Source organism: Leptidea sinapis, chromosome 3 (assembly GCF_905404315.1).
Source record: "Leptidea sinapis chromosome 3, ilLepSina1.1, whole genome shotgun sequence".
Lineage (NCBI taxonomy): Eukaryota > Metazoa > Arthropoda > Insecta > Lepidoptera > Pieridae > Leptidea > Leptidea sinapis.
This window is the reverse complement of record NC_066267.1, coordinates 11,132,853-11,159,434: the sequence shown is the minus strand read 5'-3', so window position 1 is coordinate 11,159,434 and position 26,582 is coordinate 11,132,853. Positions and strand designations below refer to the sequence as shown.

Below are 26,582 nucleotides of genomic sequence, written 5' to 3'. Positions count from 1 at the left end.
AACTATTAATTTGAATTCATCGTAGTCTATCTTGTACACAATTACCACAACCATAATATTATAACATTTTGCTTACTTATACCCTTATCGCATGGAAAAGAGCAATACTTGAATACAGTTTATAAAGATAAAATTTATTTCGATAAAATTATATCGATATGTACATGCATGCACTTGTTGAGTAGCAAGATATTTTTCTTGTTTACATTAATTATTCTAACATAAGTTACATCGATTAAACGTACGTCGTAATATTATGGTTAATTTTTAATTTTATATATTTTTGCACAACACAAAAAATATTAATTGAATTAAAATCGGAAAATTATGATAACCGATGATAGGAAATCCCTTTGTTGGACCTATTTTTATTGATGCTATGATTTCTACAGTCAAAAATGGCACAATAAGGCATATTTGTATTTTATTAAAAAGATAATTATGCTTCACTTGATATCAAACGACTGGTCTCACTTGAGCCTCGAGTAGGTAGGTACATTTATACACATTTACCCAATAATGGCGACAGGGTAACGCCAACATGCTAGTTTTTTCTGTTCCGTGTAATTGCATATAATATAAACTATTCTCCTTTGACGTGTATATAAACTATTCTTTTCTGTTCCGTGAAGGTAACCTATTTATACTTTTAAATATCATTGGCCAGTGTGAGATTTTTTACCTATTCGATCGCGTTAAAATTAACTACAATTTGTATAGCATCGAAAGAGAGCCATCTAGTGAAAGTAGAGGAAAACATCATAGACGTCTATACACTAGTCGCTAGTGTATTCGAAGTTTATAATAGAATGTACGGATTCACAAACTACAAGGACCTATTTCTATTTACCTCAAATATGAATCGTAGGAATGCAACAAAGTGACCTATAAAAAGTAATGCAAATATTATTTTCAAATCGCGCAGTTTTAATCGATGACTTTTTAGATTCCGCCTTGTCCTTTTAAATCTATTGAGTAGGATACTCATGTGATGCTGTAATAAGCCCGACTCAAATATAAAGTGGACATGTTTCTGAAATTTCTTAGTCAACGGAAAACCTCGGTTAACGTAAAAGGTTAATGGTAAGTTTTTCGATAAATCGTGCTTGTAAAACTTATAATAGTCATCCCCACTTGTGAAGCTGTGAGCGCTTAATTTATATCTATGATCCATTTCTATAGTGTACATATATATTTTATTAGCAACAGCACGCAATGAAGAACCTGTATCTCCACAGCCTGGTGATCTGTTTGCCGGTAGAGTTATACCGTAACTATGAAAGTAGTCTCGGATGCTATCTGAGATACATGGCTCCGATGTAAATGTTCCTAAATCCTTCAAGTCGGGTGGTTTTACATACATATCATATATTTCTCTTACGTGGTTGGTTAAGCTGCACAGCTGCGTTGTGTAAAACATGTTAAAAACATAAGTGAACCAAATCCAAATTGCAATCATAAACCTTAACTTTTTCAAGTTTCCGAACCTTCGATTAGTATTACCCATAAAGTATCCAAATAAAGTTAATGCCAGGAAACTCGGAGAAAGTTTTAAACTCTTAGTATAAAGCTTCACGAACAAAATAACTGATGTTACGTAGCTGATTAAGAGCATCAGCCAAACTCCTTTTTCGAATTGTATTAAAATTCTTATCCAAATTATTCTCTGGTAGCCAAGTAAAATTGGCCTCATATATTCATGTCCCCAAATAAAGCTATATTGATTCGCCCAGCTTCTTTTTAAGTAGTAACCTCCAATGACAATATCAACTTTTGTTTCATTTAGTAGTTTCAGTAGATCGGTTTGACCGGAACTGTCAGAATTTATTGTATTTTTATAATAAGTGTAGTTCAGAGTTAGATGTTCCATCTTAGCAATAGCTTCCATTACGTATTCTTCCATACCGATTGTACTTCTTCCGTATTTAAATAGCACACTGTTTGGTTTGTTGGTCGGTATCGTATAAGGAACATATCTATAGGCTGCAACAGATATTGGACAGATACGAAAGTTTAGTGTATTGTTCCTCTCAATCAGTTCAAAATTCACGTTCTCACATAATCCCAACTTTTTATAGTAATACAGGTTCTTGCCGCACTTGTCATTATGAAAGGGGTCATTTCTGTAAACATTTATTTCAGCTTTCTCAGAAATGGAAAGCAATATAATGTTATAGTTATAATTTACGTTTCTCAGAAATGAAAATATCTCCTGAATATTGTTTGCACTGCTTATAATGATCAGTTCTCTTTGAGAATTCCAGTAGGGATAATTTTTTAAAGATCTGTGTATGTCCAATTCCTGTATACTAGAAATTCTCAATATATGTATATCTGACCTCAAACTCCAATGCCTTGTATGTTTTGCTCTGATAGAGACTGGGTAGCAGGTGTTGTTTTGTTTGAAATTAACCCCACAATTCTTTGTTTCACAAATAAAATTCAAGCTGGTGTTGCACGGAAAATTACTGATTATCTTAGCTAAGCAATCTCTTTCTAAATCATTTCTATTCTGAGAAATTATTAGTTCTTCAAGCACAGTTTCGAGGTAAGAATAACAAGAACTATAACAATTTAGAATAATATACAGTTTCAGAATAGATTTCATATCGGCTCCGACGGGGGCTGTGCCTTCGTGTTAAACAAGGGTGACAGACTAAATAATTTTCAATGTGGATTATTATTATATAGGGAGAATCATTATTTATGATCGATGGAAATTGGAAAGACATATTATAATTAGGCTCTCATAATTGTACCTTCTGGTAGTATACTGTTGTGGCTTTGCATTATGAGCATTTCATATTTTTCTATAGTACCAATACAGTACACTACTTACAATTCACACAGAAACATGTATTCATTAAAAAAAAATACATAACTGACAAGGTAGGGTACCTTGACAAAATAAAATGACAAAATACTTCAAAGTAAAATATTTCAATTAATTAAAAAAAAATCACGATGATATTTATTTTATGTATATTTTCATCATATGAAATCCCGTTTAACATTTTCAAATGTATGTTTGAATAAATCTTATACGACTTATAAAAAATAAGCTCAAACAATATCCGAAAATCTTGCACATAACGGCAACAAATGAGGGATAAGTATTACCAATCTCGCTCTCTCGCTCTAAAGCTTATGAAGTACCTTTATGCTGCAAAATTTCTCATGGCTCTCCTTAAATCGATGTAGGTAGGAGTCTGCGGAGACGTAACACCAGCTATTTTAATATTTCATTGTATGTTTGACTAAAATACAATAAAATATTCAATCGAATTGAATCATCAGGTGTCAAAATCGAGATAGTATCAATAGTATATGATGAATAATTACAGTGCGATGCAAGAGGATTGTAATTAACGTCGACAAGCAACTAAATCATTATCACTGTTAGTGTTTTGTTAATGCACAGAAAATATTCAATAAAATAATAATTTCAAGCTGACCTGACGAATTTAGTCCGATCCAAAAAAAAGGGGAAAATTCTATGCAAATTGTGATGATTTTTCTTAATTTTAACATATTACATTACAACAACTAGATTCATTAAATGGACACATGGGTAGAGCTATTTATTTATGGAAAATTAGGACAAGCGAGTGTTCGGGTCACCTGGTGTTAAGTAATCACCGCCGCCCTTGCTGCATTGAAAAATTTAGTATATCTACACATATTTAGACAAACAAATTAACAAAAAATCAACCGACTTCAAAAACACTATTCCAAACAAAAGATATATTATGCACTAAAACGTATAAAAATAATTGCGTATTTTTATACAATCTAAATAATTAATCTAATTCTAGTTACGATTATTGTATTTTTGGAGTCGGTGTCAACCAAGATAGGTTAGTATCTACTAGGGCTTCCAATCTCGCGGCCTGTATTCAATCTCGGCATTTGCGGGACTACGAATTTTCAATACCGCGGGATCTCGGTATTTGCGCGATCCCACATATTGATAATATGCACATTTTAAAACAATGAATTTATCAACTCCATAGTTATTTACGTACATATTACTATTAAAATGAGATCAATCAAATTATACTCTTTTTTTTTTGTGAAAAAAATTCTGAATATAAAGCAAATCAAAACAAAAATTTTAATATTAACTGAAAATGTTTGCGAAGAAAATAAAACATGTCCAAACAGTCGTCTGCCAAACTACTACATATTTTACTCTACTGCCTGGCCAGAAAAAGCCCTTTCTGCTTCCACACTTGTGGGTGTGGTATTCCTTTTAAAGGCTTGTACGTGAATGAAAGATTCATTCACGTACACACGTACACACGTACGTACACGTACACGGATCCCGCGCCCGTAATCCCGCATTTCGATTGGAATATGGAGCGGGATCCCGCAATACCGTGGTATAGGTGAGATGTGCTTGAGTCGTGTGGAAGCGAGAGGCGAGAGCGGGGCCACGGCGGGAGGACACCAATTCCAAAAATAACAATAATCGTAACTAGAATTACATTAATTAATTAGATTGTATAAAAATAGGCAATTATTTTTATACTTTTTAGTGCACATTATATCTATTGTTTTGGAATAGTGTTTTTGAGGTCGGTTGTTTTTTTGTTAAAATATTATTCTTTCAACTTTTCGTTATCTAAGCGTAGTTGTTTCATCTGTCGCCAAATGACATTATTTCTCTTTAATTTTATTTAGCTTCTTTCTCATGCTTCCATCATAATAGTGCTGCATCCAATATATGAAATTAATTAAGCGCGGAGGTATTAAAATTTATTATGAGAAAACCCCTTCTGATCTTATTTCTTAGAGTATAATAAACACTCATATTTTTACGTAAGTACTGTAAGTTGTAGACGTGCAAATACTAATTAATAAGAGTAACTTTTAAAAGTTATGGAAAATAGATAGGCCACTATTTATGAAGGAAGTATGAGAAAAAAGCTAAATAAAGTTAAAGAGCAAGAATGTCATTTGGCGTTCGATGAAACAACTACACTTAAGTAACGAAAAGTTGAAAAAATAATAGTAGGAATAGGTACCTACTTTATTTCTAAAAAAAATTTTAACAAAAAAACAACCGACCTTCAAAACACTATTCCAAAACAATAGATATAATATGCACTAAAAAGTATAAAAATAATTACATAGTTTTATACAATCTAATTAATTAATGTAATTCTAGTTACGATTATTGTTATTTTTAGTACTCTTACTAACAATTTGTCTAAATATGTGTAGAAATACTAAATTTTTCAATGCAGCAATGAACGTAAGCGCTTTGCAATTTGATTACAGACCGTTAGAAATTCTGCCACAGATCGCAGCCTTACTTTAAGTCGTTAAGGAGTCCCATTGATCATCATATTAGACTACGACAATTACTTGACCATAACTCTGTTATGGTAGACGACTTAAATATCCGGATAGCATACAAAAGATTCGGCCAGTATCGTTAATTTTGCTCCTAAGAATTGAAGAGTTCCGTTACTTTGTCCTGGATTCCGTAATCAGAACCTAACCAAACTATCTTTGAAGTATATCCTTTCCAATAAATAAGAAACATTGAAATCGGTTTGCGCGATATTGAGTTATTTGTAAATTTATCATCCACTTTGCTATACGTATGTCTAGCAAATTTAAGACTTTTATGGTTTTCTCATGGATGCCATTGTCAGATGTGGACCAAATGGATGAATTACAATAGGACCATACGGGAAGCACTAGCTTTTAAATAAAAATACTATCAAAATCGGTTCACACAGTCGAAAGTTTTGAGGTAACAAACAAAAAAAAAATACCAATGAATCAAGAACCTCCTTTTTTGAAGTCGGTTAAAGAATATTTTTTGCTAGTTTAAGCCTTTTAATAATAAATTTTTATTTTTAAGGAATGCCTCATAGCTGTTTTTGCAAATAAATTTAAATTACAAAATACCATTACCTCAGCTTTAACTAATTTAAGACTGGCTCTCATGCGCTCAAACAATATTATTTTGAGTTTTATTTTTTTTTAAATATAGTGGTTGGGCGTCTATTACAGTAGGATACTGTATTATATAGTAGGGTTGGCAACTCTAACGGTATCATATAAGTGAGGCCAGGAGACCGGATGCGGGTCAATGTAGTGGCAGCAGCGATATTATGTCATACGACACTAGAACTAGACACTAGACAGGTATTTTTTTTAATGAAAATAAGGGCCGAGATGAGCAGGACGTTAAACTGATGGGTATTGATACACCTTGCCTGTTACAATACGGTGCCGCTCAAGGATTCTTGTTAAGTCTCATTTGCCCAGTAATTTCACTAACTACGGCGGCCTTCAGACCGAAACACAGTAATGATTAGGTACACATTACTGCTTCACGGTAGAAATAGGCGCCGTTTTGGTACCCATAAACTAGCCGGCATCCTGTGCAAAGTAACCTCCCACTAGTAACAGAAACTTGTTATAATTAACTTTCTTCCTGACTTGTGGAGGATATTACTCCGGAACGCATCGTCCAAGCAAGTCCGTTTTTCTGCCACCATCCACCCTGCCATGACGACCACTTCTATTACCTTAACCACTTGAGTACATTATTTACTTTTTTTTTATTATTAATCACTTTGTGTTGTTTCCTTTTGTCAAAAGTTCATCGGACTATAACATAACATTAGATATAGTAAGTAAGCTATCTTCTTTCCTACCCCAAGCACACAGCCGGTCTGAGGTTCGACTTTCTTTAAAAGATGCCCGCGACTGCTGTTGCGTAGTAATTGTATCTTCCATGGCCCACGTGCTATGTCCTCTAAAAGCTTCCACCCCCACCGCAGCACTTCTTCTCACATGTGTCGCCAATTTATCGCGAAGATGTTTTTAATTTACTTTTCCCACATTTATTTTATCTAAATTTTTGATTTTATTTAGAGCATGTTACGTTGATGTTAAGATGTTAGCGTCTGTCTGTCGGTCTGTTGGCGATAAACTCAAAAAATAATCCAATGATTTTCATGCTGCTTTCACCAATGTATAGCGTGGTTCTCGAGGAAGGTTTGAGTATATAATTTGTTAAGTTTTTTAATACAAATTTGTAACGATGTTTATTGAAGGTGTCGGAAAAAATTTGCCGTCTGGGAGCTTTCAACGAACACGCTGTCTAAGCCCTTTGAGATATAACAATGTTATGTATGATGGAATTGTGTATCTTATATAGAACTACAGAAAAATGTTCGATGTCATAAATATATCTCTTAGGGATAACATACTTCATCCTTTTTAATACTTTAAAAAATTGGCAATGATAAAGCCATAATGTAAAAGCTGTTTACACAAATACTATATTAATCCTTATCATTTTATCTATATGTATAAAAATGAATTGCTGTTCGTTAGTCTCGCTAAAACTCGAGAACGGCTGGACCGAATTGGCAAATTTTGGTCTTGAATTATTCGTGGAACTCCAGAGAAGGTTTAAAAGGTGAATAAATATGAAAATGCTCGGAATTACATAATTTTTCCTTTGATGTGTCCAGCGTCGTTCAGAAATCAAATTGAAAGAATAGTTTAAAATGAATAAGTAATTAGAATCTTTATATCTTTCTGTCTTTCTAAGGAGGTAAAATTATGGTTGTTATACAACAAACATAATTTTAGTTACCTATAGTTGGTAGATTTTATGCTAGTCGTACTAGCTGACCCGGCAGACTTCGTACTGCCTCTATCGATAAATAATAGACCTAAATTTAGGTATAAAACAAACTTAAAACAAACAAGTTTTAAGGAAGTTTATTTTTTAGCTCCTGAAAAAGTTAGAAAGATATAAAAATTCTTATTAGTTATTCATTTTAAACTATCATTTTTATATGATTTCTGAACGACGGGGGACATATACAAGGAAAATCAAAATTATTATTTTTTATTTAATTCCGAGTATTTTCATATTTATTCAACCTTTTAAACCCTCTCTGGACTTCCACAAATAATTCAAGACCAAAATTAGCCAAATTGGGCCGAGCATTTAGCGAGACTAACGAACAGCAATTCATTTTTATGTATAAGATTTTTAATATTAATTGTTAGGTCTGAGAATCGGTCGTCATCTATTTTTTATACCCCAAAATTTTTAATTCTTGATTTTTTCTTTTTACTTTATATATGGCAATACAACGTTTGCTGGGTTAGCTAGTTACTATATAATATTATACAATCATTCAGAAATACGTTTTTGTTTCATTTTCAACTCATCACATTTCCGATGGCTTTAGACTATGTATTATTCCCGAATACTTAATTTTTTTTATTGACGGAACAGAGTCTGTTGGGTCATCCAGTGTAGTTATAATTTAAACATAAACATAGTCGAATTAAATTATTAAGGGCAAGAAAATCATATACATAATAGTAATCTTATTTATTTATTTATCAAAATTTGAGTTCACTTTGACGTAAAATATGTGATCAAATCTTAAAAAATATTACCTGCTATTTAGGTAACTGGAAAACTGCTTAGCTCTACGGCATTATATATAATCCTTTACTAATATAGGTAAGTATATAAAAAAAGCTGAAAACAAAATCATCTTACAAATATTGTGATATATACAAAATATCTAATAATAAACTAGCCTCATTAATTAAGCGACACTGGGTTTTACCAAAGTGAGAAATACAATGTGAAAATTTATTGAAGTACGTTACTTTACGGAAATCCATAATTATCCAAATTTTTTGTGTTTTCTTTAGTAATAATTCCGCCACGAGACTCTCGTCTCGACACTTGAGTCTCGTGCCAGAGTTCGGCGAGTTTAAATCTCCTGAGGATGCCTCGTGTAGAGGCAAAACACGTTTCGAATTGTTCAAAGACTAATATTGGCGGAATGAACACTAAAGAAAACTCAAAACATTTGGATAATAACGATGTGTTTTTTTTTAATTCTTTCAAATACAAATAATGAAAAGCCGGTATCTTATTAATTCAAAGCATAACAGCACCTTTTAATACTTTGTTCTACTCTAGTATACAACCGAAGTCTTTTTGATCAAAATTTTACTTAGACATACCCTCAATAAACTAATTATTGCTGTGATAAGGCAACCCACCCTTCAAAATAGTATTTCCAACGTGATTTATATAAAATACAAAACAAAATTGTGTTAAACCGTTTTGATTTTTATCTCTGGGAGGTTTTATAATAGTGGAAATGTTATTTTAATGTTAAGCATGTGACGATTGAGTTGCATCTGGAACTGTCACCATTTCATCATCCCGCTGGTGAAGATAGCTGGTTTCTGGAGTGGTGCTGCTCTGACTGAAGGTTGCTACTGGTTGGTATTTGGTCTGGTGATAACTATTCACTCGGTTATAACCGTTATCTGACCCTTGGTCATATGTGTCATCTAGTTTTGGTACTCCACTGAAATATGAGAATTAGAACAGTTATGAATAAGTTGCACACAGGCGTGCAAAATCGAATTTCATGAGCCAACAACTGGCATAAAAATAATTATGAAGACTTGAATTCAAATATGGAAAATATTGACTTCAGTGATTAATACGTCTTAATAGAGCGTCTTGCTGTTAGACAACGCATGACAACAGGCCAGGCTTATTACTGTAGTGTGCGTAATAAGCTACGTCTTACACTCGCGATACGTATGCCATTTTTTAGTATGTGTACGTTGGTGAAAATAGACGCCAAGATTTAGCCGCAATTTATTACGACGTGTTCATATCTGTCAGACTATCACAGTCTATTTAGACGTTTAGATTATACAAGTTAAAACTTTATAATATTTGAATCCTTACGCCATTTTAAAACAACAAACAAGAGTCTTTCTGCAGACCAACATTGACTACGTTGTTCTTGGATGTGTATCGAGTGTTGAAAGAGATATGGTAGCTCTTAAATCATAGACGTGCCCCGGCACAACACACCTCGCTATAAAAATAATCTTATGCAAACTAACTCTAAATTGACATTACACAGTTCCGGTCCCTACCCAATGTCAGTTAAAACTTATAATAAGTTACCAGAACACTTAAAAGCCGAAACCAATATTAAAAAATTTATAAGCTATTTGAAAAAGTTACTTTTGGAAAAATGTTCCTATTTTATTAATGAATACCTAGAGGAAAAATATATTTGAATGTCTGCCCCTCTGTCGTTCATTGCTATGCCTTATTACGAGGTGCATGTGATAATTATTTAGTACTACAATTTTGTTTAGTAACTAAGTCGCATGTAACGCAATTTAATCAAATAAATAAATAGAAACAACGACGGTTATAGTATGATCGTGTTCGCATAAAGGTAATAATGTCTTAAGTATAAAATTGCCGTATTGGCGTACTGGCTACGTTGGATTAAAATAAAATATGCTTGGAATATGATTTCAGAGTGCAATACCTTAGATTAGAACATTCTAGATTTTAAGTAATGCACTGCATTGGAGCGCTTGATATTCAATTATTTATTCATTCGTTTGAAGTTTAAATTTTGCTGCAAGAATCGGGTCAAACAGTTCTTCGAAACAATCCCCGTGGTAAATACGATAGAAAACCGACGACTCTAGGCAACGCCAAGTGATCAAAACCCTTATGATACCTTATATTGAGTTAGAAAATAATCCATAAATATAATTATGTTATAGCCCCTGATGGCCTACCATCAACTTTTAATAAGCGATGCGAATCCGATGCAGTTCATAATTAATAAAATTCGTACCATGAAGTGCCTTTTACTGTATGGCGTTTGGATCGCGAAGCATGAACGAAATAAAATTGCGTTTCGAAACCTAAAATGATATGATTTTAGCGGCTTTTTTGCGTAGAAAATACTAAAAATACATTGCAAAAATGCGCAATTGCGTCTTATTATAAACCATTAAACTTTTTTTTATACTTATTAAATAATAGTAATATAAATAAATATAGTTTTTGAATTAGAAATTAAATGTTTGCTTATGTGTTTTCGTAAAAACAACGAGTTATGAACGCACCTCCATTGATGTTTGATTTGACAGGACCACAGAGTACATTTTTTTTAATTCGTTCTTGCGAACAGGTTTTAGCCCGGGCCCTAGCTGCCTCATCTTTAGTATTTTCATTTTTGGTATTTATTGTCAGTATTTTGTTTTACAAAAAGTCCAATAAAGTATTCTCATCTCATCTTTAATCAATAAAATTTTTCTTTTCTATGTATTCACTATTTTTTAAAAGTTATTAACAACACGATTCACTTTGTTCTAAGGAAGTAGCAACTTTTTTCAAATAGGTCACTTTGCATAAGCTATCCAGTTTAGGTTGTAATAACACCTTATGGTACGAATGAATGATCGAACTTAATCAGTTTGCGATTCAGTTGATATCATTTTTGACATCCAATTGACATCATTGCGATTTAATCAGTTGATTTAACGTCAACCTAAATTAGATTGCTCTTATCACGTCGTGGTACGAAATAGCAAAGCAGTTCATTTTAGATCTTCAATTGAATCGCAATAAGAGTTCATGGTAGGCCCGCTGTTCTCGGATCTAAGTCCATGTCTTGAACAGGTAAAGATATACCACTGCTTCACGACGGCACGCACACTTCAACTTGCAAACGATCCTTTTCATTGGTGTTTTTTGAAGTGTATACTGGGTTTGACGTGTACTATGACATCATTTTAAATGACAGCTATACGTACTATGACATGTCCCCGATCACATCGCTCTGGGCCCATCAGCATTATCGTATCTATACATCTGCAACCACCTCCTTTTAACTGAAGGTTTTTTGGCCGAAATAGATTTCATTTATGGCAAAGAGTGACGATACTTACAATCCCTGCCCATTACAATGCAATAATAATAATCATTTATTCAAGACTAATAATATATGGTACAGAATGTTTTGTGCCCTACCCTCTGCGGTAGGATACCCTGAGTTGCAGAGGCTAGACCCTTCCGAAAGGCTATACATTATTATACATAATTAGCAAACTCACTATGGTCACAATGGCTCTCAGGATTCAAGCAAAACTCTTAATTCGATACTTTGACACATAAAATGTCTTATTAGCCGCATCTAATCGAAAGAAATTCTTGAAGGCAGAAAAAGGCGCCGAACTGTTACCATGTTATCCATCCTGTGGCATCCTGGCAAAGACGCAGCCCACTGGTGTAATTATTGAAGCTCGCGGCCTTTTTGTGATAGAGTGCTTAAGTAACAAAGTGCTGTCTTTATATCTGGTCTCATGTTAGTTAGGAATTGATGAGAAATTATTTAATAAGTTTGGGTTTGCTTTATCTTCATGATTACAGCGAAAGAGATACACGTTTGAGAGTATTAAAACAAAAAATACAGGTTTGGTAAAATATTTTAGTCTCTCTTCAATACAAACCTCTGGTCTCTGTACGGTCTTCGCTCTCCTACGTTACGCCAGCCACTTGCCTGGCCGGAGCCCACGTCCTGGTAGCCACTGTAGCCACTGGTTCTGTACGGGACTCGGTATCCAGTGTAACTGTTGCCACCACCGTAACCGCTAGCGCCGGCGTACCCACTCCCACTAGCGTATCTATCAGCGTAACCAGCGTAACCGCTGGAGTAGTCGTTAGAGTATCCGCTCGGATAAGCAGCACTTTGCCACCCAGCCGCTGGTTGTGGTCTGAAATTAACAATGTTTTCTTTACATCATATCATCCCCACCATCTGGATGTGTGGCGGTCCTCCACAGTGCGGTTTTCAAGGAGCTTTCTTCCGCGTACTACAACGCTGTGGAATGAGCTTCCTTGTGCGGTGTTTCCGGGACGATACGACATGGGTACTTTCAAAAAAAGCGCGTACACCTTCCTTAAAGGCCGGAACGCTCTTGTGATTCCTCTGGTGTTGCAAGAGAATGTGGGCGGCGGTGATCACCTAACACCAGGTACCGTACGGGTACGCTCGTTTGTCCTCCTATTCCATAAAAAAAACTTAACAGTTATAAAATAAAGAGTGTAAATTAATGATGATGGGAACCCTATTAATAAGACTCTGATGTCTGCATATCCGTCCGTCTATCATAAACTGTATCTTTTAAGCTGCAATAGTTAGTCGCTGGAATTTTGAGAAAGAGTGTGGCCTCAATGAAACTAAAATAATATCTATCTATATATATAAAAATTAATTGCTGTTCGTTAGTCTCGCTAAAACTAAAACTCGAGAACGGCTGGACCGATTTGGCTAATTTTGATCTTGAATTATATGTGGAAGTCCAGACAAGGTTTAAAAGGTGAATAAATTTGAAAATTTTCGGAATTAAATAAAACAACAATTTTGTTTTTCCTTTGATGTGTTCCCCGTCGTTTAGAAATCAAATTGAAAGAATAGTTTAAAATTAGAATTTTTATATCTTTCTAACTTTCTCGCCAGGTAAAAAATAAACTTAATTTTAGCTAACTTTTGTTGGTAGATTAACTACAGACGTAAACTATCTATCAGATTATTTTTATGTAGATTAATAAATCTTAAGTTATGTCATAAATTTCTGAATCTAACCATAATATATTTGACATTTGACAACCAATATGTCGATCCATCCCATCCATTCTCTATGTCGATGGCTTAGAATATTATTGTCAATATTCTAAGGTCGATCGATACTTTAAACAAAAAGTGCATCCTTCTGTGTTTGTGAGTGACGATTACCGCTACGTGCGCGAGAACTTTCTTTACTTTAATTTCATTTCAACAACAGGTATTTCGTAAAATATGCACATATTTTACGAAATAATTCTTGATGTTATACTATATTATTGACAAATTCATAAAAAAACATTATTTTATTTATTATACACAGAACAACGTCTGTCGGGTCAGCTAGTCTTGAATATAAGTAGCGTTAAGTACTAATTGTTAGCTTATTATCAATGAAGGCACGCAAAAATTCGTCAAATGACTACTTCCGGTTCAGGTTCCTTTGTTAGTATTCCGGGTGATAAAAAAAATAAACCCACATTAATTACAAACAGAAGTTTCAAGAAGATGTAACTGAACTGAAGTGGCTGGGCTCTGCCTTGGGTGGAAATTAGCGCCAGCTCTATGCTATCTGAAAGAGTATAATAGACCTATTTAGACATACAACATACAGTCACACTTGTCTTCCACACGTGTGGGCAGACATTGCTGACTTCCATTCATCCCCTAGACATTCATGTCAATATTTTCACCAACAATTCCTTCCCAAAAACTTTCACATACTCTTCTTTAACTACACATCGCTCTTTTACGTAACTATGTCTTAATCTATCACTCAAATTTACTCCACAAATACTACGCAAGGCTCTTATTTCCACCACTCCTATTTATTATTTGTGTCCTAAGACAACTTACTGGGAAGTCCCAACCACTAAAATGTACATGCAACTTTGCATTGCATTTTTTTAATGAAAATAAGAGAGGAATGAGCAAGACATTCAGCTGATGGTAATTGATACGCCCTGCCCATTAAAATGCAGTGCCGTTCAGGATTATTTTAAAACCCAAAAATACACGTCACCTTGAGACATATGTTAAGTCTCATTTGCCCAGTAATTTCACTAGCTACAACGCCCTTCAGACCGAAACACAGTAATGTTTACACATTATTGCTTCCCGGCAGAAATGGTACCCTTAATCTAGCCGGCATCCTGTGCAAAGGAGCCACCCACTGGTAAAATAAATGAAATATATTATTATTTATTTATCCTATATTCTTATGAATTAATACGTTTATTCTTCTAGCAAGCCCTCGCCTCTTCCTTCGTCTCTTTCATAAGAAAGTAAAATACAATCTTATTAATAGCCTGACGTATATACCTGACGTAGTCCCTTTGGGCATACACCGTTGAATCAGGTCTCCCTGACGCGAAGTAGTATCCTCGACCGCCGGCGTCCCAACCCGCCTGCCCACGGTATGTTTCATCCCACGGCCTGAAACTGTCATCAAAGTTGGTTTTATGTTTCACACCAACGATATAGTTTGTTAAAGTTGCAGGTTATTTAAAAAAAGGTAATGAATTGTTTCAGTTAACTTTTGTATGTCAAAATGATAGAACTTTAAAGAAAAGAATACTATATCTGCTTATTAGTTTGCCAGAGGACATCCAACGGGAACCAAACAAAAATAAATTTAAAAAACTAGTGAATTATTATTTATTGTATTAGTTATAGATGAATATTATTGTGTTACTGTTAATATCTAGGTCCAAATAAAGTAAAGTAAATAAATAAATAAATTTATTGTTGCAGTAACATTTGTAAAATATGTTTTTTATTAGATTTATTTTATTTTGTGTTATTTTAAGAAGAAACTGTATGTTTATAATAAATAAATAATAAAAAAAAGAAACACTTCAGGTAAAGTGTGTCTTTTGAAACGTTGTTAGACAAAATGAAACCCGGCTGAGACGTCATATTACATTATTTGTTTCCGAAGCGGTAGTAGTATCTAGTATATTAGAAATGACATCAAAAAGAATTCTAAAGAAATCAATTTTGTGAAAATAAATTCCTTTCAATCATGTCGTGTGCTTACATTAAATATTTTTAATATTTACTAATAATATATAAAATTCTCGTGTCACAGTGTTTACAATACTGCCCCCAAATGACATTTTTTATGGATGTGGGGGACAATTGTATCATGTTGTATAGGAATCACATTTGCTTGACCTTTTATACCCCTATTTTTTTTTTAAATTGACAGGTTACTAAGTAAGAGTTCTGCTGTCAACTAAATTACATTGTTAGTTATTTTTATTTCGGTGCTATAATATTCACTATGTATAATTTACATGGCAAAACAACATGTGCAGGGACAGCATGTTTTAAAAAAAAAAACTAACAAAAAACAACCGCCTTCAAAATCGGTGTCCTTCCGCCGCAACCTGCTCTCGCCTGTCGCCTCCTCACGACTCAAGCACATCTCACCTATAACTATGTATGTAGTAACAAACCTATCTTGGATGACACCGACTCCAAAAATTACAATAATCGTAACTAGAATAACATTAATTAATTAGATTGTATAAAAATACGCAATTAATTTTATACTTTTTAGTGCACATTATATCTATTGTTTTGGAATAGTGTTAAGAAAGGCGTTTTTTTTTCTGTTAAATTTTATTTTATTTTATTATTTTTAGTGAATTTGAAGTACATTAACTAACAATTTGTCTAAATGTGTGTAAATATACTAAAGTTTTCAATACAGCAATTAACGTAAGTACTTTGCAATTTGATTACAGACAGTGTTCCGTTACTTTGTAATGGATTCCGTAATGAGAACCTAACCAAACTCAGCAAACTATCTTTGAAGTATATCCTTTCCAATAAAAAAAGAATCATCGAAATCGGTTGGCGCGATATTGAGTTATTCGTAAACTTATAAACCACTTTGCTATACGTATGTATAACAAAATTTAAGACTTTTATGGTTTTCTCATGGATGCCATTGTTAGATCTGGACCAAATTACAATGGGACCACTCGAGAAGCACCAGCTTTCAAATAAAAAATTATCAAAATCGGTTCACCCAGTCGAAAGTTTTGAGGTAACAAACATTCGAAAAAATCCGACGAATTGAGAACCTCCTCCTTTTTTGAAGTCGGTTAAAAATCATAGGATATCCCAATATGTTCAATGTTCAATAATTTTGGCGTGATTGCGCCTCAAAGTGAAGTTGTATCCATTTTTCAACTACCTGACCCCCAGAGCATAGAATTCCTCCGAGACCTGATCTGACAGACGTTGATCTGTCAAGGCAGTTGCTATAAAAACGGTTACCATAGCCAAAGAGTAAATACTACGTAATAAGAGGTGGGACTGCCTAATTGAAATTTAGTTAAGCATGAAACATGCTCTCATTTGATATAAGTTGGAAATAGTAGTTAGTAATTACAGTTATCGCGATTGGCGACGAAGTAAAATCCGGTCTAAGTTTGAAAGCGAAAAGTTGCTTATAACGTGGTGGAATTCGGCTATCTCCTTATATCCTTTTTTTACAAGATAATAGCCGTCATCTGTCAATCTGTTAATTACTGCACGTTTTATACAATCGAGTGAATCGCTTTTTTCTTAGAGAGTTTCGCTAGCCGACCATAGCAACAGTTGGTTGTCTAGCGTGTGTGGGGGTAGGTGTCTTTTTTGTGAGTTAATTGTTGAAAATTACATTTTGTATAGGATTTCTGTAAAATTAGTTCTTAGATTTTAGAAATTTCAAGTCAATTGTGTTTTAGAAATCTTGTGACGAGTCAGTAATTCGCTTAAATATATTTGGATGTAAATTTAATCGCATAATCTAGATAAAGTAACAGCGTCATAATATAATTGCATTGAATTATGATAAACACGGAAATGACTTAGTCAGAATTAACACTAACAGTTATAATGAAGGTCAATAACTTATATTAGTGAGACGAATTAATTATTTTTTATCAAACTATAATTATTTGATTCTATCTTGGTTTTACCGACAACCGTTACAACTTAGTTACCCTAAACATCTACCCACACTAATGAATTACCGCTGTCAATTATATTTGGAGATTCTTAATTAGAGTCGAAATTTGTTGCAAATAGTATTTTCTTGGTCGCAAATGTTACACATTTAAATAAAATTCTTTTCAAAGATTAAAACGCGTGTTATTTTAACTGTATTTTTATATTAGGTTTGCGTAAAAGTTGCATTGAAACGTCGGGAAATGGGATGCCACGGCTCGGTATTAGCTACTGCTAAGGACATCACGGCTCCCTTTCCGGGAAATCGTGAGACCAGGCATGCTGCTTCAAGAAAAATGATCAGATTAACCAGCTGTAGAAGCAGTTGCCAACTGACGAGCTGATGGTGTATGCTGTCTGCCAGAAAGTTAGCAAAGGTGCCTTGAAGGGGTGTCGCAGGAGCTGTCTTTGCGGCGATCTTTGATAAAGTTCTATCATTACTATTATTATATATTATTGTTACCTTCCGAGTTAGACAACCCGAGCCTCCAGTTGGAGAAAATAATGGCAATTACTAACAAGTTCTCTTACTGGACATTTGGAATAGACTCTTTCTCACTCGAAGGGGCTAAGCCTCTGGATCCATACTTGGAAGGTGTGTCCAGTGTCCGAGTGAAATTGTGAATCTATACTTAAGTAGTAATGTATACTTAAGAGTCGATAGCAGCTGAGGATTTCAACTAATTTAAAAACTAGTTACATATTGTTGCAATATCGCTATAAATCTCCTCCAAACCTTTATCAATTGTAACGACACTTTGAAATCTGAACGGGAAGGATATATTCTGTATTTGACAGTTTCAATTAAATTAAACCAATCAATCGGATCTGCATGTTTGGCTTCTGTTTGGGGCTTTTATGAGTATGTCGTTTTAAGTACGGTTTGAACCTGTTTGAATTAACACTTATGAAACAAAAATACCAATAAGAGCAAAAGAGTTGATACACAAAATATATTGATCTTATTTGAAACAAATATTGTTCTGAGGTAAAAACATAAGAGAAATGAGTCAAGAATGTTTGTAGTTTCCTGTATGCATGAGAATCCACAACAATATCCTAAGAGTCATAATAAGTTTTTTTATGGAAATGGAGGACAAATGAGCGTATGGGTCACTTGATGTTAAGTGATCACCGCCACCCACAATCTTTTGCAACATCAGAGGAATCTCAGGAGCATTGCCGGCCTTAAAGGAAGATTTACGTGCTTTTTTTGAAGGTACCCATGTCGTATCGTCCCGGAAAATCCGCACAAGGAAGCTAATTCCACAGCTTTGTAGTACGTGGAAGAAAGCTCCTTGAAAACCGTATTGTGGAGGACCACCACACATCCAGATGGTGGGGATGATATCCTAATTTATGGCGTATCGTGCGAGTGTGTAATTTGGCGGCAGGAATCCGGTGAAACATCTCTTTGGAACACTCCCCGCGATAAATACGGTAGAAGACACACGATGTCTCTACTCAACGCCAAGTGATCCATCCGTTCACAGAGCACTGGGTCCCCGAAAATTCGAGCTGCTCTGAGTTGCATGCGGTCAAATGGATCGAGCTGATACTGGGGTGTTATAGTTTATACAGTATCAATCCCTTTTACTGTGTACAATTACATTTTTTACTGTTTATCTACAGGAAAAGGGCACAACGCTTCTTCACATTAAGTCCAACTTTAGATAACGTCAAAACTATGTCGGAATGCGCTTAACGAGTCTACCGATAATGTCGTGAACTGATCATTACTCATTACATAACTGTTAGATACCTATACCCACATGTGAAAGGTATCCCAAAACATGTTATTATGAAGGGTTAATGCGTGGTGAGTATGCTTCAGTCAAAAAAGAATAATTCTTAACTCCTTCTGGTTCGAATATTGTGATTATAAAGTGAAACAGCGTTAATTTTCTAACGGCCGTTCCCAATATACTATCTACAGATAGAGATAAATTACTACCTTCTACTGTCAGTAATTAGCTGTCAATAATCTGAAGCTGTCCCAATATACCCGATAAAGTCATTCATATCGTCTTATATTGGGACGCGTGAATTGAAATTTACATACAAACTTCTATCGCTGGTAAGCTATACGTCGTCCCATTGACAGACAGCGTGTACGTATAAGGTAAGTTACCGTCGATAAGTTTATTGGGACAGAACAGTCAACGATAGTTACGATTCTTATCTCAAGTAAGAGAACGGCCGTAAGGCTTCAATCTCTTTTAAAGCGAGATTTCTGTGTAAATGTCGTCGGTATTTAACACATAAGGCGGATTTGACAGACGTTGAAAACTAATAATTAATATTTACTTCATATTAATGTTTGTACATTTCCCTATGCGTTACTTTGACTCTTTATTTCCTCATACTTTGCAATGAATGCTGAAAGGTAAAAAAAAGGAAAGTTTAAAATCTCAATTAGTATTCAAGATATCTCCAAAAAATTAAACACACTTTTTCACTAAATTGTTTATAGCGTGTGCCATGCTTTTTTTTTAAATCAGCTAAATGCTATTCCAAATGGAATCACACCTGGTTATTTTTTTCTGAAACTGCTGAAAAAAAGTTGACTGAAGGAACATGTCTTTTTGACTATTCTACTAGATAAATGGCGGAACAGAACTGTAACTTTATCGTAAAAGTTCGGCTTTTTAATTTGTTTTATTCTTGATTAAATGTTACATAAAAGAACATCATCTCAATACTTGTCTGTTAAATATTTCCTCTGACTACAAACTGAATCCTTTAAAAGAGTTTATAATGTAAATATTTCAACATTTATTTGCGTGAATACAAAATCGCCAAAGCCAATGCCACCAATTTCTCACCATTGATAAACTATACAATACAAAACAGTTACCTACATTGACGTATATGTGAATGAGCCTAGATTACAGAGAAAGCGTTTCGTGAAACTGAAACTGGCGTTTTTATCGTAACGGTGAATTCGGAACTACGCATCACTGGGATTCTGAAGTTCAATAAAACTTATAACGGTTTAACAAAATAAGCAAAATTTATATAAATATAATTCGAGTTCTAAATATAGCGACTGTTTTTCGTAATGTGGTCGGCAAATATATTGTTACCGTCAGAATAATACGTCAAAGATTTTGTTAATGTTTGGTTTTTTTTTGTATTAAAAAGACTTGACAACTTATGTCTCAAGGTGACGAGCCCAGTTGTAGTGCCGCTCAGAATTTTTGGGTTTTTCAATAATCCTGAGTGGCACTGCATTGTAATGGGCAGGGCGTATCAAGTACCATCAGCTGTATGTTCTGCTCGTCTCGTCCCTTATTTTCATAAAAAAAATGTGTGAGTGGCGGGTGAGGATCGAAATGGGGGAAACGAGGTGAGACTCAAAGTTTCTACTTATTGCACCCCTGACACTTTTTAACCGACTTCAAAAAGGAGGAGGTTATCAATTCGATCGGTATTTTTTTTACGTACGTACATCGATTACTCTGAGATTTATGATCCAATTTAAGTAATTTTTCTTTAGTTCGGTGCAGAATAGATGCCATTTGGTCCCATAAAATTTTACATAGTTTGGCCCAGTAGGTTTCATTTTATGAACATTTTTTATGAAAATTTTTGTTTACCTCGATGATATAATTGTTGTTTGTGTACGGCTTTTTTAGGAGTTTTCATTCAGGTTAATTATATATTATAATTATTAACTGACGCTAAAAAGAAAAAAAAAATAAAAAAACTACGTTTAAAAAACCGACTTCAAAAACTGAAAAGTATCAATTACTTAACTAAAAATTTAATTTAATACAGCTTTACCTTTAATATTCATAAAATACTATTAATTGTATGTGCTATGTATTGATAGTTTTGAACTCGGTGCGAAGCCAAATGTCACCTACACTTGTCACGCGTGACTTTGAGCGGGATAGCTTCGTCTAGAACAAAACAACCGAAGCGGACAAACACGCGAGGCCAGACAACCTAAATAATTACAGTAAGTAAGATGTTTATAATAAGTATTAAGTTTTATTTTGTTTAGGGCTTGGCACCGACTTAAAACCTATCAATAGCACATATAAATAATAGCATTTTATTAATATTAAAGGTAAGGGTGTATTAAATTAAATATTTAGTTATTTGATACTTTTCAGTTTTTGGAGTCAGATTTTTAACGTTGTTTTTTTTTATTAAGTGTAGTGTTGTTTATTAAAATTAATTAAAAAATATTATATTCACATCACTCGATCAATATTCAGGAAACGCACCACAGAGTACGTATAGTATATTTAAATATAAAAGTAAAAGATTTGTAAAGATTTGATCTGTTGAGGTAATTAGCAATATTTTTTATATTAATTAAATAAATTTGAACTTACCTATCATGTGGTCCTCTTCCAGCCGCAGGTCCGTACCCTCCATATCCATCATCATATCTGTCATACCTGTCCTCATAGTACGGTCTTCTGTACCCCGAGTAATAGCCGTCGTACCTACCATAGTCGTCGTACCTATCGTACCTATCAGAAGACCGTCTCGGATAATCATCATATCTGTCTCTATACGGATCTCTTAGATATCTGTCGTAATAATCTGGCCCATATCTATCCCTGTCATCGTATCTATTTCTATGTTTACTTCTGGGTCTGTTTCTATCTCTCTTACCCTCGTGAGATCTTTTATCATCTGAGTCATCTGTCTCGTTTTTACTACTGCGTCGATCAGCTGTGTACTTTTTGTCGTCGTCTTCTTCATTGCTGTCATATCTATTGTCATGTCTGTTAGTTCTCCTGTCATCTCTTCTGTCGTCTCTTCTATCATCATCGTCGTCATCGCATCGGCCACATCTGGAAGGTCTGTCTTCGTTTCGATATCTATCGTAGTAACTTCTGGTCAGCCGAAGTTGGTTTTCTTCTGTTGGTAGAAGAACTGATGATAGTAGAGATTCAGTGTCTTTGGACTCCGTTGAAGTTATAACGATGAACAAAAGTGCCTGCAATAGAAAAATAATAACCAACAAGTCGAAATTATTACTCTTTCTAGAAATCGGACGGTAAATATTGGGTGTGGGCATAAAAGTATTATTTTAAAAAATATTATTTATAAAAAACAAATTCGAGGCATACTATCAAACTTATATTCTATAGAATTCTTAAGATTTTTAGGTTCTTAATACGTTTTGGCAATTTATGGCTTAGTCTGTACCACTGCGGGTTACTTAGTTAGGTCTGAGTAAAGTATACATGCACATTTTTTTCAAGTTTAAGAACTGTAATTTTGAATAGCTCGTTCTACTTGTTTAGTAAAATTATTAATTTTCAAATTATTCTGCTTTTTATATAGGAAACGTTTAAATGTGAATGAACACAGGGCGCGACCAAGGCGCGACAAACAAAGGACACCGAAGCTTTTATGGAATAACGAATTACAAAAGCACTGCCTACTTTTACAGAGGTTTTCTAGGTAGTGTCAATATCGTATGTACAGCCGTGGACGTCTTTTGGATGAAATAGATGGATCATTACAGTCCATTAAGAGCATCCGGCGCAACTTGCCCTCTCCTATAAATTAAATTATATTCTCTCTCCTATAAATTTAATAAAAATTGATATTGATCTATTATTTGTAAACCAAAATTCTTTTTCGTGTTAATATTGTTATCCTATCTCTCAGCACACTAAAGCAAACAGCTTCCGTCATGCCAAAATTAAAATTTTCTTATCTCATTGTTGCAAATTCAGTCAAGTAGTTTGATTCTCATAAAGATTTTAATCATTCTTAATCTACTTTATCCTTTTCGTGGTTTTAACTTTTGCATCTATACAATATAGATGTCGAAATATCCCAACAATTGCTGCTTCTATTACACATATATGTGTAGATCTCTTATCAGTGCTACAGTCTGTTTAAGCTAACGTGGGTGAAAAAAAACAAAGGCAATTAAACCAAGGTCCCCCTATTCGGTTGTGATGCCCTAACACGTCACACCATTGTATACACAGTACGGAGGTCGAATTGACGTGGGTCAATCTTTTATAATATCTAACATAACTATGTGAATATAAAAATGTTGTTTTGTGAAGGTTAATGTTTTTACGAGTCATCGTAGCGCGAATTGTAGAGCAGTTTTGAGCTAGTTTATGATAGTGTTGTCTTAGTTACGGGTTCGATTCCTGCTATGGTTTTACGATAATAGTTAATATTGTTTTTTTAAGTCAACTTTCGTGAGACAATTTAAAGCTAATACACACAGCTAGTAGACACTTATAATAGTACTAGTTCTCTACAACTTGCCCGTTTTTTTTTATTTTTATGGAATAGCAGGACAAACGAGCGTACGGGTCACCTCGTGTTAAGTGATCACCGCCGCCCACATTCTCTTGCAACACCAGAGGAATCACAAGAGCGTTGCCGGCCTTTATGGAAGGTTTACGCGCTTTATTTGAAGGTACCCATGTCGTATCGTCCCGGAAACACCGCACAAGGATTTCCATTCCACAGCTTTGTAGTACGAGGAAAAAAGCTCCTTTAAAACCGCACTGTGGAGGACCGCCACACATCCAGATGGTGAGTATGATATCCTAACTTGTGGCGTGTCGTGCGAAGGTGGTGGTTTAATGTGTCCATTTGTTTTTGTTACATTTCTATATTATCCTATTGAAGAAAAAACGGAGCGGTCCTAAAGTAAGAGCCGGATGAGCATAGACGCGGCGATCAGTAAGTCGTGAGGCAAAAAGTCATATTTAAAAAAGAAATAAACATAATGACTGTTCGTTGTCAGTATTTTTATGACAATTTAATATATTTTCACAATTTTCGTCACTCTTTTCACTTAAAAAGTCATTTTTATAGTTATCCCTTCTAATATTATAAATGTGAATGTAAGTTTGTTTGTTACCTACGCTTTCACGCCTAAGTCGGTTTTGATGAAATTTAGTACAGAGACAGACTAGAGCTTTAAAAAGGACATAGGCTACCTTTAATCGCAAAAAAAAAGACTTGGAGGGATAGAAATAGGAGATGGAAGTTTGTCATTATTGAAGATACCATGAAACATTGTACAAAGGCACTTCATTTGACATTAATAAATTTTGGTACTAGGGTTTTTGAAATTTCGACCTGTGTGGGGATGAAATAGGGGATGATATTTCGCATGGAAGTCCAAAAAACACACGCTTTCACGCCTAGCTGTGAATTCAATATTTGATCGGATCCTTATGATTTAGCAAAGGATGGATAAATAAAATAAAGCAAGAAAATAACATATGAATGTATAAAAATATGCAATTTATAATGAACCGCGGCAGTTTGTTTATGTATATTATTTGCAAAGTATTCTAAAAAAAATCTGCCTAAAGCTTTGCCGGACGCGGACGAAGTCGCGGAGAAAAGCTGGTAATACATATATATAACAATAAGATAATAGTTAAAACACTACCCTAATGAGTTCGATAAAAATTATGGTTAAAGAATACATATCAATTCATTTATATTATGGAGTCAAAGAGTACCTACTACTGTACTAGTCAAATAACCATCGGAACTATTTCAAGATATTAACGATACCTACATATCTTAAAACTTTTGAAAGCTTTAAGATCGCAAGTTTCTTATTAGTTTTATATTCACTTTCTCCCAAAATAATAATATGTTAAAAACTACTTAATTATAAGTATATTAATTATTTTTCAATTTTTCTTGCAATTCTTCAAACATAGAATTGAACTCCACATGAAGAAACTAGCTATAAAGGAAGCTCCGATAGCTAGCCGCATATGTTTGCCCATATCATAAAAAAAAAATATGCAAAATTTCAGCTGAATCGGTTAAGCATCACAGACTTAAAGTTCAGTGTCAAGATTTGACATACTAACAAAATGGCTAAGACAGCAATAAAATCTTGTAAGAACTGCCGTTAATCGATATAATGTGTACAAATAGGTATCAGATATGACAAATAGTTTAATGGTTGGTTATATCATTCATTAACACATGATTGGGCGCTGTTGATGGTAGTTGCTACATGTGGGTAGCCTGCGTACCATTAACAAAATGAATTACTGATCGATTATTTTACATTGAGTCCTTAAGTCCGACTTTATAGTATTTGCCTGAACGGATTTCACCCATTATTTAAGTAACTTTGAACGTTATCGAGCTTAACGCCTTTGAACGAAAAAAAAAACAACACAAATAAAAAAATATATGATAATTTAACATACCTGTATTATAAAACGGAACATGTTGATGTCAAAGGCCTACACAGCGCATCCTCTTTCAAACAATGAACACTGGCCACAGAACCAGTTGTCTATAAATAAAACTTTTATAGTCTATGATTCAAAATGACATTATTTCAAAATTCGAACTGTGTGCGCGCCGGTCCGGTTGCAATGGCGGACTGTGAAGCAAATGCCCTCGACCAGTGCTTATAATAATTACAATAATTGTGTTTTTTCGACCGTCCGTCCATCACAGCGAGGGCCACATATTATGGAAGGTTACTAATGGTAATCACAGAGTGTGTTTGCAGATAATTATGGTGCTAGCGCTGGTTTTGAGGCTTGTTAAAACTGTATAGGCTTGCCAACTTGATTGATCAAACGTTATGTTTAATTTATTATTCTGTAGGCACTGTTAGCCTGTAACTTGTTAGCGACGAAATATTCAATAAAAAAATATAAAAATAAAATCAACACGTGATGGGTAAATTTTAGCTCCCTTTAGATGAAAGTTATCGCTCACAGGGTTGGTGTAAGTTTTGGCATCGTGAGTCGTTTTACAAAGAGAAGAAGTGCAGAAAGCTAAAACTAATAAAAGATTTTGTGTAACATTTCGTTAGTCAAAAATTAACGCTCTTTTTAACAATTTCAAACAAGAGTCGGAATGTCACATAGATTTTGATGTCAATATGGGTCGAAACGAGCAGGACGTTCAGCTGATGGTTATTGATGCGTCTTGCCCATTACAATGCAGTCCCGCTCAGGATTCTTGAAAAACCCAAAAATTCTTAGCGGCACTACAATTGCGCTTGTCTCCTGGAGGCGTACGATGTTAAGTCTCATTTGTCCAGTAATTTCACTAGCCGGTGCCCTTCAGACCGAAACAGAGTAATGCTACCACATTACTACTTCACGGCAAAAA

At 34.3% G+C, this 26,582-nt stretch overlaps 2 protein-coding genes across 2 annotated transcripts; both read right to left on the bottom strand.

Moving 5' to 3' along the window:
- Positions 1-826: 826 nt before the first annotated feature.
- On the bottom strand, positions 827-7,240 carry LOC126979335 (uncharacterized). The gene is made up of 4 exons (XM_050828577.1): positions 7,236-7,240; positions 2,100-2,285; positions 1,625-1,814; positions 827-1,402 (listed from the first exon to the last, which is right to left on the bottom strand). The coding sequence occupies exons 1-4, from the start codon at positions 7,238-7,240 to the stop codon at positions 827-829; spliced, it is 957 nt and encodes a 318-aa protein (XP_050684534.1).
- Positions 7,241-8,365: 1,125 nt separating this feature from the next.
- LOC126979201 (prisilkin-39) lies at positions 8,366-25,830 on the bottom strand. Its single transcript, XM_050828452.1, has 5 exons — positions 25,661-25,830; positions 21,818-22,431; positions 14,790-14,909; positions 12,355-12,618; positions 8,366-9,383 (listed from the first exon to the last, which is right to left on the bottom strand). The coding sequence occupies exons 1-5, from the start codon at positions 25,679-25,681 to the stop codon at positions 9,185-9,187; spliced, it is 1,218 nt and encodes a 405-aa protein (XP_050684409.1). The 5' UTR covers positions 25,682-25,830; the 3' UTR covers positions 8,366-9,184.
- Positions 25,831-26,582: the final 752 nt, after the last annotated feature.

Excerpts from the sequence above, each read along its gene's own strand:
- LOC126979335 (XM_050828577.1), bottom strand. Across the intron at positions 1,815-2,099 it reads GACCCCTTTCATAATGACAA|TTCCGGTCAAACCGATCTAC; the intron begins GTGCGGCAAGAA and ends AAATTCTGACAG. Across the intron at positions 1,403-1,624 it reads TAATACAATTCGAAAAAGGA|CTGTGCAGCTTAACCAACCA; the intron begins GTTTGGCTGATG and ends TACACAACGCAG.
- LOC126979201 (XM_050828452.1), bottom strand. The coding sequence starts at position 25,681 with ATGTTCCGTTTTATAATACAG. Across the intron at positions 12,619-14,789 it reads GCCCAAAGGGACTACGTCAG|ACCACAACCAGCGGCTGGGT; the intron begins GTATATACGTCA and ends TGTTAATTTCAG. Across the intron at positions 9,384-12,354 it reads AGACCGTACAGAGACCAGAG|TGGAGTACCAAAACTAGATG; the intron begins GTTTGTATTGAA and ends CTCATATTTCAG.